This window comes from Myotis yumanensis, unplaced genomic scaffold, assembly GCF_028538775.1.
Source record: "Myotis yumanensis isolate MYYU_CA2020_CCGP unplaced genomic scaffold, mMyoYum1.0.hap1 SCAF_13, whole genome shotgun sequence".
Taxonomy (NCBI): Eukaryota; Metazoa; Chordata; class Mammalia; order Chiroptera; family Vespertilionidae; genus Myotis; species Myotis yumanensis.
Window position 1 is genome coordinate 49,989,559 of NW_027223764.1, and position 14,713 is coordinate 50,004,271.

A 14,713-nucleotide genomic window follows, 5' to 3' on the forward strand; every position below is an offset into this window, starting at 1 on the left:
ACCGCCGTGGGGAAAGCAGGTGAGTGCGTGTGCAGGTCAATGGAGTCCAAAAACCTAAAACTCTGACATGGGTGTCTTAACCACACAGAGAAAAGAATGATCACAACTGAATTTGGAACACGGTATCTTGGCTGTATTCCTTCCATGGGATAGACTCTAAAACCAAAAATAATTACATTGACATCTCAGTATCGTTTGAAGTGGAGTAAGATCAAATAAGGGGGGGGGGGGGGGGGTACGGATTCTTGCTGCTGCTCCATAAAGATAACACACAGGAAGGGGACCGCGGACCCTAATGGAGAAAACCTCTGGCCCAAGAGCGGGCCCCGCTGAGGGTCAGTCTCAGATTGATGGGCGCCTGGCATTAGGGGAGGACCCAGGTGAGCCTCCTCACGTCGCTCGACATGTTTCCTGTCCCTGAAATCGCCATAATACCCATCCTACGAAGGCTGTTTTAAGGAATGTTATTTTTCATATAAGAAAGCCCGTTCCCACAGAACAGCCGCGTTGCGCCGGGAGAAGCTGTTACAAGAAACAGAAAAAGGTCCCTCGCCCGCGCCTGGGGAAGCCAGCCGGCTGAGTGGGAAAGGAGGGGATTCGGGGAGGTCGTCAGATTTAGCGAATAAAAACACAGATGCCCAGTTAAATTTGAATTTCAGATCAACAGCGACTGGTGTTTATCATGCTCTGCTTGTACTAAAAGGTGGTTCCTTATTTCTCTGACATGCAAGTTTAACTGGGAGTCCGGTGTTCATCAGGCAACCTGGATCGGGGGCTCGGGGTCCTTTCCCGTCGGGGTCCGCCGAAGCGTCCCCGCCTCCACCGGCCCGGCCGCTCCTCGCTGCGGAGGAGGAGGCGGGAGCCCGGCCCGGAGGTGGCCGCCGGCCCTCGGCGCTGAACTAACCCCGCTGGGCTCCACTCCCAGGCCAACGCCCAAACCTCCGCCGCAGCCCGACCTCCGCGGGGCACTAGGCACCCACTGCGCCTGCGCCCTCCTGAGCACTCGGGACACGTGGGTCCCCGAGTCGCGTCCCGTCGCTAGGCAACGGGCGAAAGCGCTTTGGGTGCGAAGGAGTCGCGACGCAAACAGGAAACAAAACACTGCTGGGTGAACAGAACGCGTAGGGGGCCGGGGGTCGGGGGCCGGGGTCGGGGGGTCGGGGGGTCGGGGGTCAGGGACGCGCGGCCGAGAGGAGGGGGCGCGAGGATGGACAGAGACTTGCTACTGAGAGGACCGGGCTGCCCGAGAGAGGAAAGAGGGGGGCGGGGAGGCCCGCGCGCAATGGGAGAGAGAAAAGGGAGGAATCTCGAGGGGCTACCTGTGTGTGAAAGGCAGGAGACAGCCTACCCCCTTCCCGGGCCCCAGGACACCTGGCCAGAGGAGACAATCGCTACAAGCTCAATGGTCCTGCATTTTTACTCCTTCGCTCCTTCGCACCTGCTGGCAACCTCCGCTTGGTTCCTTTCAGAACCAGCGCAGGGCCCTCACCTCCGGAAGCCGTAGCGGTCTGACTCAGCTAGAATTTCTCCCGTGCTGCGGGCAGTGCTGTGCAGAAGCCTCGCTAAACGCTGGCTGAGGTAGTAAGTGCCCGAGTGGGCACTGACAGGTGGAAGGGAGCTCCAGCTCTTGTTTGAGCTCACAAGCATCAGAGTCCTAGCTGATTAAGTCAGCAAATACTTACTGAGCACCTACTGTGTGCCAGCATTGGGAATAGAATGTGAACAAAGCCCATCTCCACGCTTATTGCCCAGCCTACTGAGTGCAAGGCCATGAACTGGGAGAACCAGCAGCTCCGGGAAACTGAAAATAGCCCCTTCCCTCTGCGTGAGTAGGCCCTGAGCTAGTGTGCAGTGGGCTGTAAAAGGCATCCCTTTGCCACCTTCCTCTCCAAGCCGCACATTGTGGTTCTGTTACTGTGGCAAGTCTTGAGAACTGTCAGGCCAACAATATTGCACTGAGATCATTGTTGCAAATGTGCGCTTAGGAGCAGATGTTTTCTTCAGAAAGGGTTCGCCATACATAGTGTAGCCGCCACCCAAGGACTGGGAGTGGAGAGACTTCTTAGGAATGCAATGGGTGATTCTACCCTCTGGGAAGGGCAGATTCTACAGTGATAAAGGCAAAGTAGATTGGTAACTGCAAATCACCTGAGGATGTTAAGATGTGGACTGAATCTATAGGCCTGGGGTGGGACTTGAAAATCTGTATTTCAGCAAGTCCCCAGGTGATATTGTGCTGCTGGTCATGGACCACCCTGGAGTAGACAGGCTGTAGAAGGTAGTTTATCCAGGAGCATTGGTTCAGGTGGGCCACAGGGTATCAGAAGGAGACAACCCCCACCTCCATCCCCCCCTCCATGACTACCTCTGTGGGAGAGGAAGAAACTTTACTCTTAAGGTTCTGTCAGCTGGTCTAATAATTAATTAGGCATGAAACAGATTAACAAAAGAAAATGATCAAATTTAATTACATACATATGTATGGGAACCCTGCGCATATGAGAGAGTCAGAGACCCCACACACATGAGAGGTTCAAAGACAGAAAGGGGGAAATGAAGTATATATGACATTCTGAGCTAAGGATCACCTTGGGACTTGAGAGAGGAGGTAGGTCATTGCAGGACACTAAGAAGAGCAGATGCCCAGTAATTGGAAGTTTCCCCTGACTTCTGCATAGGTCAAAAAATGTTACCTCTCACAATCTCTTATTGTGGGCAAAGCCCCTAATCTAAATTCTTCTAGGTAGATGGGGGTGTTGGTGGTGAGGAGAATGGCACCAGGTGTTAGACCGATAGGGTCAGACTGGACCTCAGTTCAGCAACCTCTGTACTTGAGTTCTGGCTAGGAACGAATTCAGAGCCAAGACTCAAACTATAAGAGGACATTTATTTAGAAAATCACAGAGGTGGAGGAACTGAGTGCTGGAAAACAAGTTACAGAGGCCAAAGGGGGGCCCGTGGAGCTTGGAGTGAGGAAGGTAGTGGTAACTCACCTGGGGGAAGAGATGGAGGAGGAGAATAGTGTGGGCGTGCTCCCTGGAGGGAAACCACTGGGTGCTGCCCTAACAGCTTTTTTAAGGCAGCGATCTTAGGGGAAGTCCCAGGGGAGAATCGCAGTAAAATATTCATTAGCTTCCCAGGTGTGTCCTTTCAGGGCAGTGGTCTCCACTGATTGGTTGGTACCGGGGTCACTAGTTAATGCAGCTGGTCCTGAGGTCAGGGTTGCTTGTCTGCTTTTGCTGCTTTTCCGAACCTGGAGCTGAAATAGAACCAAGGTTAGATGTACTCTCTAGGGAGGAAAGGTCAGGGAGTCCAAACTGCATGAGCAGTGATATGCTAGGGGAGGAATGGCCACCCTGGGGATGAGGTCCCACCCTACCATTGTCCATTGCTAGGCCCCTGGGGCTTTCCACCCTGGTGACCTTCTCTACCTGCCCTTCATCCTTGCTCCGCTCACATCTAACTGCCTCCAGGGGGAGGGTGAAGAAGCTTCTCTTGAGCCCAAGGGCCTTGGTTGCCGTTAGCTCAAAGCAATCTGCATATCACAGAGGCACATCTTGGAGTGACTCATTCTGAATACGCCAAACTTAGTGGCTTCAAACACACATTTATTCTTTTACAGTTTTTGAAAGTCAGAAATCCAAAATCAGTCTCACAGAGTTAAAAAGGGGGAGGCTCTAGAAGAGAATCCATTCCCTGCCTTCTCCTGCTTCTGGAGGCAGCCTACATTTCTTGGCTTTGGATGCGAAGGAGGCTAGACTTGGTGCTGGATCACATCACCTTTTCTCCCTCTACTTCCATCTTCACATCTGTGTCTGACCTCACTGTCCCTCTCCTAAAGGCCCTGTGAGTACATTGTGCCTAACTGGTGAGTCCAAATAATCTCCCCAAATCAAAGTCCTCAATGTAATCACATCGGCAAAGTCCTTGCCGTATAAGGTGACATATTTCATAGGTTTCAGGCATTAGGACTTGGACACCTGTGGGAGCTGTTATTCAGCCTTACCACGCTGTGCATTTCCTAAGAACAAGGGCATTTTCTTACTCATAGTTCAACTACCAAACCCAGGAAATGTGACCTTGATGTAATTCTGTTATGTAAGCTACAATTTACATTCGTTTGCCCAATTTGCCTAACAATGTCCTTTATAGAAATGTTTTTCTGGTCCAGATCCAATCCAGGAGCATGTACGTGTTGCTATACCTGTTTAGGCTCCCTTGACCTGGAATGGTTCCTCATCCCTTTTTTGCTTTTCATGACGTTGGCATTTTTAAGAGTTCAAGTCAGTTGTAGACTGTAGCTTAATTCGGCTTAGTTTAATGTTTCCTCCATCAGATTCAAGTTTTGCCTTTGGGGCAGGAATCCAGAAATGTATTATGTGCCACTGAGAAGTATATTACATTAGGAGACATGGGCTGTCACTGTTCCTTATTGATGATGTTTATTTTGATATTTTGGTTAAGGTTTTGTTGGCCAGGTTTTATCACTGTAAAATTTCTGTTTCCCTTTGGATTTGGTCTATATTGTGTAGGGAGAAACTTTGAGACTATATAAATATCCTGTTCTTTTTCAAATAGTCACTGAGTTTTATTATTCATTGATGATTCTGGCTTGATTCTGTTATTCTATGATGGTTATAAAATGGTGATTACTTAAAGCTCCATTATTTTTTCCACATGTATTAGTTGGTATTTATATGCTGTCTCTCCCATTCACTTATTTATTTGCTTTTATATGGACTCATGGATCCTTATTTTACTCAATTAGTTGTAATCCATTACAGTCATTATGCATTTTGATGATTAAATTTCCCCAGATTTGGCCAGTAGCAGCCCCTTCAAGCTGGCTCTTGTGTCCCCAGCCATTTTATTTTTCAACATTTTCTTTCTGGGACAACAAAATAGTCCAGGCTTATGGGACTTTTGCTGCCTTGACCTTGGAATTAGCCATTTCTTCAAGGAGCCCTGATTCCTTTGAAGCGGTGACAGCCATTTAAAGACAAGTCAGAATGCTCAGTGTGCTCATTGCTGCTAAGGTGGTTTTGCCTCTAGGCCTTTGCAGTGGGAAGAGCTATGAAATATACATTTTTTTCATATTCATATCTATGTATCTATCTGGTTTTTTTTCTTCTTTAAACTGAGAAGTGCCTCCAGAAAATGTTAAGACTGGATCTAAGCCTTTATTAGTCACTTTATTATTAACTCTTTTGGAGTTAAAATACATAAACGTGAGGAAGATGGAGTTGGTCAGGAATAGGCCAGGTGTTGGGCCATTTCATATCACAAATTTCCACGGCAATAGCTAGTATTTATTAAACACTTACTATGTGCCAGGCTTAGTGCTTTATATGTATTTACTAGAGACCCGGTGCATGAAATTTGTGCACTGGCAGAGGGGTCAGGGAGGGGGCCCCTCAGCCGGGCCTGCGCCCTCTTGCAGTCTGGGAGCCCTCTTGTAGTCTGTCGGGCTCACCAGCCATGTGCCCGGCTTCTGGCTGAGTGGCACTCCCCCTGTGGGAGTGCATTGACCACCAGGGGGCAGCTCCTGTGTTTGGTGGTCAGTGCACATCATAGCAACCGGTTGGTCCGCTGTTCAGTCTTTTTGCATATTAGCCTTCTATTATATAGGATTATCTCATAGTTAGGAAGCACATGCCTTTGTTACTTTGTTTTTCAGATGAGAAAACCAAGGATCCCAGAGGCTGGTGACTTGCTGAAGACCACACAGCCAATAAATGGCAGAAGCAGGACTGGAACTTGGTCTGTCCAGCCCCGGAGTCTGCGTTTGTGCTGCTGCACCCCAGGACCACTCCCCTCTGTGGCCCAACTCAGGCTGTACTGCCTCGGCTCTTGAAATCAGTGAATCCAGGGGCACCCACTCAATCTAAAGCAGTTTCTTGCCTAAAAACTAGAGAGAGGAACACTGTGTTAGTGCTGGCAGCAGTAGCTGCAGTGCCTGGCATTTCCCTCACGCTCCTCCCAGGGCTGCCCATGATCCCTGGTGAAACAAATAAGCCTGTCTTATTATGTCATAGGTTACTTCCAACCTCATAATAGCACAGCTTGCTGGGTGCTCAGAACCCCTGTGGGGACCCATTTCTGCTCAGTTATTTCCTCTCCACGCCAGGGTAGACATGTGGGTAAGCTTAGCTCCCCTTAACTATCAATCTATCAAGTTCTTGTCATGCCTGAACACCCCAGCACCTACTATCTGACCTAGGACTTTAAGAAAAAGGCCATTTCAATGTAAGAGCTATTGGCATGTATATATTTATTGATTCTTTGGGGAAGGGTGGGATCCAGAAATATATCATATTTATCCTGAAATGAATTCTTATTGGTTAGAATGTGTCTATTTTTTTAAATAGCGTGACTCTTTTGATGTGTCCCCAGCCCACAGGATGGAAACTGACTACCTGAAGAGGTGCTTTGGGAACTGCCTTGCCCAGGCACTGGCAGAGGTGGTGAAGGTTCGGCCCAGTGACCCCATAGAGTACCTGGCTCACTGGCTTCATCACTATGGGAAAATCACGAAAGCACAGGAAGAGGTGTGTGTGCACTGGGTCAGCCTGGGGAGCTTTCCCAGAGTAACTGGAAATCCAAGGCAGAATTGTGGAGCTGGCTTGGGGAGCTTTTGGTTTTTCCACTTGTGAGGGTGGCTTAGGCCCAGGTATCCTGGAACCGCAGGGAGTCCAGGTCACAGGAGTGATGGAGCTGGTGGGTTTGGAGCCAGCACCAGGTTAAAGCTGTTCTAGGAGCAAATCTGGGAGCTCTGAGGGCTGGAGGCCAATCCCAGGGAGGGGCCCATCTGTGCATGCCTCCCAGGGGCTGGTCTGATTTCCTCTGTCACATTACCCAGGGCAGGCAGGAGAAGATCCAGCTGAAGGAGGAATATGATAATAGCCTCAAGGAAACCCAAATGACAGAAATGCTGAAGCAAGAGGAGTATCAGATTCAACAGGAGCATGAAAAGTGTCACCAGGTAGGGAGGAGGGACTCAGCACTGGGCACGCATCCCAGAGCCGGTACCAGGAATCCACGGTCAGCCTGGCCACAGCGCAAGGCAGGTTGAGGCCCCAACAGCCTACTTTTCCCTCCGTGTTTATAAACCAGTCTTATTGACAACCTTTGTCAATAAGATCATTATCAATGGAAAAAGAAAATGTTTAAAGGCAATTCCATTTTAGATTTCAGGAAATACCTTAGATGTTACTGGTTTAAAAAAATTTTTTTTACATCTCTTATGTCACTTGGAACAAATATATTTTTTATATAAGGTCCTTTGAGCCCTTTTCAAAAATTATTAAATATTTTTTAGAAACCAAATATGGTTATCATTATATACTTAGGTCTGTTCTTTTATTTATACTATTTACTTGAATATCTTATTTATTACATACTATTTATTTATGATCAAGCCACAGATGCCACCTCTGTGGTGCTGTAATCGTGGTCATAAATCAATAACTTGGAGTAGTCGGACAAGCATATCTTCATCTCCGTAATTTTTGCCACAATCTTCTGGAAAATGTGTCACTTGGTGTTTTCTGCAAAGTACATGATACCCAGATAGGAAATTGACTTATTGGGCTTGATACCTGACATCTTTATAACTATACTACATCCCATGCATTAAAACCCTTAATGCAGTCTTATACAATTAACTAGCTTTTGCTAGTTTCCAAAGTCCACTTTGGAAACATGAAAGTATTAAGCTTATTTACATTTATACAATATGCTCAGCTTTTCTCACAAACAATTAATAGATTTTTAAAAAGTCTAGCCCTGGGCACTGTGGCTCAGTTGGTTGAGCATCATCCCATGCACAGAAGGGTCACTGGTTTCGATTCCCAATCAGGGCACATACCCAGGTTGCGTGTTTGATCCCTGGTCGGGGCCATGTGGGAGGCAACCAATCGATGTTTAGTTTTGTTCTGGCAGGCAGTAGTATTATTGCTGAATCATCTTATCCTATCAGATCTTTGTTTTATGCTTTGCTAGGGCAAGTCTGTTTCCATTTCATTCTTAGTCTTGCGCATGAAAATGGCAGTATTGTCTTCTTGCCTTACCACGTGTGTTTTAGTCTCTGCTAATGACTTTTTTGCTTTTCTCTCTTTTCTGTTTAGCCACTGGTGTCTGCAGCTATTTCCACAAAGGAGACCATATTCATGCAGGAGAACACAAAATCCCTTGAAAATGAGGCGTGGGAGCAAGAATGCCTGCCAGGTACCGCCAGTAAGATTCCAGAAATGCCTCAACAGATTCCTTCTTCTGATTCACCTGGCCAGACTGACGGGAGTGTCAAAACTCCACCAGAAAGAAATTACTAGGCTTTTCAGCATGAAGTGCTCCCGAGACGCATCATGGCTCCCAATCTCCTTCTTAGGTTATCAGAAGGTGGATAATTCTAATGATGCTTCTCTCAAAGCTGCAAGCCGAGAACATGGCCACCCAGAAGAGCTCTCACCTAAAGATAATATGTGGATTAAATCCAGATTTGAGGGGCTGTAGATGGAGGTGTCTGCAAGGACTTTCCAGGCCAAGTCCCTTTCTATAGCCACGAACATTCCTTAATCATGTGAAAATTTGAACTAGTTATAGGATTAAATAAACTCATAATAATGATTTAAATGAAGTAATCCAACTGATGAGCCGTTTGCCTTTTGTGTTATCTTTTTTTTTTTTTTTTTTTTTTGGAGACTAGTAAAAAGACAGCCATCCCATGTGTTCCTGTCTTCACTCCACTAAGCCTTGCAGTGGGGCCCCTCAGAGTGTGACACATGGACTAGGGTGTACGTGTGCCACTGGCAACAGCTCCAGTGTCAGGAAAACTCGAAGGTTTGAACATCTTCAAAAATTATTTTCCATCTATGTTCACTCAAATATTATCTATATGCTGATGACCTTAGGTTTATATCTTTAATCAAGATTTTCTTGAACTTGACTGCCTGCTTGACCTCTGCTTGGATGACCAATGGACACCTTAAAACTTAACTTACCCAAACAGAATCCCTGATATTCACCCTGAACCAGCGTCTCTCCCTTCTTCTATTTGCTCAGGTCACAATTCTTGGTTTCATCCTTTACTCTTTTTTATTTTTTTTGGTCACCCTACATCTGGTCTGTTGACTTTTCATTTAAAATAAAACCAGAACTCACTCACTTGAGTGCCCAAGCCACAATTATCTTCTGCCTGAAATATTACAATAGCCTGTTAACTGGTCTCCTTTCTCCTGCCCTTGACCTTCTCCAGTCTATCCTCATCTGAAGAAAAGTTGCCTTTTCTTATTTATTTTTGTATTTACTTATTATTTACAAAACAGCATAATGCAGCACATGGGCTACAGCCATCAGTTTCATGCAGGATGAAATTCAATGTGTCTCTCCAGTGTGCCACGTTTTTATCAATGGGGAAGATTTTCCTCAGCCACCACATGAGAGGAAATGTAGTCCATAGTTCTGAAGTAGATCTCTAAGGCCAATAAAGGAGCTCCTCTTTGTACATTCACCTAGGAAAATGGCCTTATTTTTTCAATGAAGCCTTTTCTGGCATATATATATATATATATATATATTCCCCCATAATGTGTATACACTTTAACAGCTGATTTCTATTACATTTTGAAAATGAAATGTATTTTAATAAACACTGCCTTTATAATTATTCAAAGTGTGTATACATTTTGGGGGACTACACACATACACACATCCTATCTGTACTTCATATAAATAGGTATCTATAAATTAGATAGATAGATAGATAGATAGATAGATAGATAGATAGATATCCTGTCTATACATCCAGGATATATATACCATATACATCTTAACAGCTTCCTATATAAACATATACATCCCATGGGGACTTCCACACACATTTGATAACCTCTTCCCTGTCAGTGCCCTTGCGTAGAATGTGAGCTCCGTGAAGACGGGGATTTTATATGTGTGTGCCAGCACACAAACAGTGCCTAAAACAGTGCCGGCACAAGAGGTGCCAAATATCTGTCAAATAAGTGAATGAATGAGTTGAACTTATACAAGGGCTAGAAACTCATAGCAAATATGAAAATGGCAAGCTAGCCATTTTTGACTGGCACAAGGATTGGTTTGCAATTCCAGACCCCTGACCCCTTCTTCTAGCCTGGATTGGCTATATAATATGTGGGGCCCAGTGCAACATGGGCTTCCTTGTTCAAAAACGATTACGTATGTCACCATAGTGACAACAAAGCATTAAACCACACGTGCTGCCCTTCCACATGCAGGCCCTGGGCGCCTGCACAGGCCACACACTCATGAAGCCAAGCCCGCTCTGGCCAGAGCTGCTGTCCACAAGGAGCTTCTGTGGTGGGACCTTAGGATCGGCAGCTCAAATACATCAAAGTTCACACAACTACCCTCTCAAGGATAGGTGAGCTCTCCCACTGTCCTCCAACACCCACACACACCATGTGCCAGGCTTAAGGAAAATGCTCAGAACTTCGGAACCCACTGCTATGTGTGTCCGCTCTGTCTCATGGGTGTGGACGGCTGGTCCAGGTCAGAGACAGAAATGGGCTCCTCAGGTGGTGGCCTTTCCCAGGAGGAAGAGCAGGTGTGGGTGTGATATATATAGAGTGCCTGTGTGAGGGACAGGCAGGTGATGCCACAAGAGAGGGCAGCCTTGAGCTGCCCCTCCCCCTGAGCCCCAAGGAAGTCCAAAGACCCCAACCCAGCCCAATGCCAACACAGGGGATAAAATTTGCTGTACACCATCTAAAGGGGCTTCAGAAGGTTTGAATTTCACTCTGAAAATGGTAAGCTGTTCATTTCTGAGTTTATTTTGAATATCTGACATCCTGTGGGAGATACTCTTGGACGTTAGGAGATAATGATGCTTGGCTTAGAAGGGCATCATTTTGGTATTTTTGTGTGTGTGTTTTTTCCTATTTCAGAAGCAAATTTAGCTTCTTAGCTATGTTTTAAAACCAGTATTAAAATGGTCTCTCTTCCACTTTTTCCAGATGATCCTTACACAAGCTAATTTGGCTGGTGCATGGTAGTGATGAGTTCAGCCATATCAAGTAATTCTTTTATGGGACAAAACGCAGCTGACTCAATGGGGATCTGAGGTAGATAGATAGCATAGAGGATGGGCAGGAAAGAGCCAATGAGTGATAGGGGCAGAAATCAACTGAGGGCCAGCCAGGTAAAATCATCTTCATATTGTGTTTTGATACTTAGAAAAAATGAAAGAAAATGCCTAAGTCATTTATAGTAGTGAATAGAGTCAACCTATGGCCCCTTCAGGCAACCCCTCCCATCCCTAGGGAAATCCTTGCCATGATGATCCAGTCACTGGCACTTTTATCCAGTTCCCTCTAGTGTGCCAGGACAGAGGACAGACTGAGGACCCTGTGCTCTACATTTTAATATAGAGGACTGGATGTATTAGTTTTCTATTGCTGTGTAACAAATTACCACAAACTAGTGACTTAACACAATAACCATTTATTATTCACATTTCTGTAGGTCAGAAGTCCAGGCAAGACTACACTGGGTTGTCTGCTCACCGATTCACAGGCTGAAATCAAGGTGTTTGCTGGGATTACTCAAGTTTCTTTTTCAAGGTGTTTGCTGGGAGACTCAAGTTTCTCTTTTAGGCTCATTGGTTATAAGCAGAGTTTACTTCCTGCCTCAGAAGAAACCTGGTGGTTCCCCAAGCTCCTACCTGCCCAGCAGCCCACCCTTTCAGAAGGCCAGGATTCTGGCCTTGACTGCTGCTCCCAAATCATTACTCCCAACCCTCATTTTTAAATACTTTCATGAAAACACATGCCATCCATGAAACAATTCTTTACCTCTAATGATTCTTAATATTAATGCAGTTGTGTTTGCTTACACATCTCATTGACTTTTTAAATTTATATTGCTGTGGTTACTATGTAATTGTCCAAAGATCTTTAAGAAATTGGAGTTCAAATATATAAAGAACTACTACAACTCAACAACAACAAAAATAAACAATCCAATTAAAAAATGGGTAGAACCTGGTGGTTGGTAAGAATAGAAGGGGAGCAGTAAGGATGCCTCTGCGTCCCTGCGGAACCCCAACACACTCTGGGCCGCAACAAGTAGGAGGGCTACTGAGATGGGCTTAAAGCCTAGAGCATCGGCTCAGGTGGAGTTGCTACAGGTGAGGGATTCACCTAACTCAGCAGATACTGCAGGCAGGCCTGATGGCAGCTGGATGGCTTGGCTTCCTGGCCCTACGGGGCACATTAAGATTCAACCATGAGATTCCAGCAAAGGTGGTCGGTTACCATTCTTGTTGTGTTCATGCAAACATCAGGCCACATTGAATACAGTAGATAAATTAATCTTGATTTGGCTTTTTGATAGCCATGGAGGAATTTTAAGAAGAAAAATCCTATTTCAATAGAAGTTGTTAAAGCTAAAATGGTTTCTTTCCCTTCCACTGAACCATTTGTTAAGCGTATAGGGATAGTTCCATTGATAGTTATGTGTGCCCAGTATGGGCCTCTAGCAACGGTGGAATAGAAATGCAGTCCATCTCATGATTGAGCCAGAAGTTCCAAGACAAAGGGGGGAATGAAAGGGGGAGGACTACACCCCCCATCTTACCCTGTGTCCTCCATTTTGGGGCAGCCACGTGCTTGGCAAGGAGCTTCTTACTGGAAGTCTAAGCCTCTGCTAGCCACACCCAGGAACAAGACACTGACTTGCACCTGGCCAATCGGCAGGGCACAGTCCTTTCTCCTCCCCTTACTCCAACCCCCCTATAAAACCCCTCACCACACAGAGTTCTCTCTCTCTCTGCCACTTGGCTTGCCGCTGTGTCGGTAAGGAGGGTAGGGGAGCCAAACCCGGGTTTGAAATACAGACTCTTATGCTTTTGCATCGGAAAAAAAAAAAAAAAATGGGCAGAAGATCTGAATAGACACTCTCCCAAGAAGACATACAATTGGCCAACAGATATATGAAAAGATGCCCAACTTCATTAGCTGTAACAAAAATACAAATAAAAACTACAATGAGATACCATCTCATACCTGTTAAAATGGCTATTATCAACAAGACAAGAAATAAGTGTTGGAGAGGTTGTAGAGAAAAAGGAACCCTCAAACATTGCTGGTGGGAGTGTGGATTGGTATCGCCATTATGGAAACAGTATGGAGGCTCTTCAAAACATTAAGAATAGACATACCATATGTCCCAGCAATCCTTCTGGGCATCTACCCGAAAATTTTGAAAACGTTTATTTGTAAAGATACATGCACCCCTATGTTCATTGTAGCATTATTCACATTGGTCAAGACATGGAAACAGCCTAAGTGTCCTTTGATGGATGATTAGATAGAAAGATGTGGTACATATACACAATGGAATACTATGCAGCAGTAAGAAAAGATGAAATACTGCCATTTTCCACAACATGGGTGGATCTTGAGAGTATCATGCTTAGCAAAATAAGTCAGACAGAAAAGGAAAAGAACCATATGATTTCACTCATTTGTGGAATATAAAGCAGAAAGCAACAAACTAACAAACAAAAAAACCTCATAGACACCAAGTGGTTACCAGAGGGGAAGGGGCGTCGGCATCAGTAGAAGAGGGTAAGGAGGTGACATATATGGTGATGGAAGGAGACTTGACTTTGGGTGGAGAACACAATGCAATATACAGATGAGATAGCATTGTACACTTGAAACTTTTATAATCTTATCAGCCAATGTCACCCCAATAAATTTAATAAAATTTTAAAGAAAGAAATTGGATTCCAAAATAAAACTGTGCATAATAAATGCCACTGGTGTCTATGAAAATTAAGGGTTAAAGAAAAATGCTAGGCTAAAATACACAAATTTGTATTGTTCTTAATTGTTCCTTTCATTGCTTGTATCCATTAATTGTATAGGAGTCTACTGAAGGACCATGTACTTAACACTCCTTACACTGGAGTGATGTGTGTGTGTGTGTGTGTGTGTGTGCGTGTGCGCGCACGCGTGTGTTTAGGGAAAGATTTATTTAAACCAGTGGTTCTCAACCTTCTGGCCCTTTAAATACAGTTCCTCATGTTGTGACCCAACCATAAAATTATTTTCCTTGCTACTTCATAACTGTAATGTTGCTACTGTTACGAATCATAATGTAAATATCTGATATGCAGGATGGTCTTGCAGGGGTCCTCAAACTTTTTAAACAGGGGGCCAGTTCACTGTCCCTCAGACCGTTGGAGGGCCAGACTATAGTTTAAAAAAAAACTATGAACAAATTCCTATGCACACTGCACATATCTTATTTTGAAGTAAAAAAACAAATGTTTTCGGCTGGCTGCATGTGGCCCGCGGGCCGTAGTTTGAGGACCCCTGGTCTTAGGTGACCCCTCTGAAAAGGGTCGTTCGACCGCCAAAGGGGTCAAAACCCACAGGTTGAGAACCACTGAAAACTCTTATCTACTGTCCCATTGGTCTATCCTGGCCTGGTTTAGGGCAATCAATCTTGTTCTCCACTAAATGAAACCAGATCTCTTCAGAAATAAGAAAATTCCTTTCTGGGTGCAGGAGAGCAAAAGATGAGCCTAAGACATCATGTGTTTGTTGTCAGAGATCAAGGATGCTTTCAGAGGCCCCTGGGTGGAGAGGTCAGCCTGGAGAGGCTACTGGGGACACTGGATGAAACCGGTGCTTCCAAGTCATGCTGATACCAC

At 45.3% G+C, this 14,713-nt stretch overlaps 1 protein-coding gene across 1 annotated transcript; it reads left to right on the forward strand.

Annotated features, from left to right (window-relative positions):
- Positions 1-1,038: 1,038 nt before the first annotated feature.
- Positions 1,039-9,162, forward strand: DYDC2 (DPY30 domain containing 2). The gene is made up of 5 exons (XM_070433096.1): positions 1,039-1,108; positions 5,678-5,760; positions 6,394-6,548; positions 6,860-6,982; positions 8,127-9,162. Exons 2-5 carry the CDS (start codon positions 5,736-5,738, stop codon positions 8,328-8,330), a joined length of 507 nt encoding a protein of 168 aa, XP_070289197.1. The 5' UTR covers positions 1,039-1,108; positions 5,678-5,735; the 3' UTR covers positions 8,331-9,162.
- Positions 9,163-14,713: the final 5,551 nt, after the last annotated feature.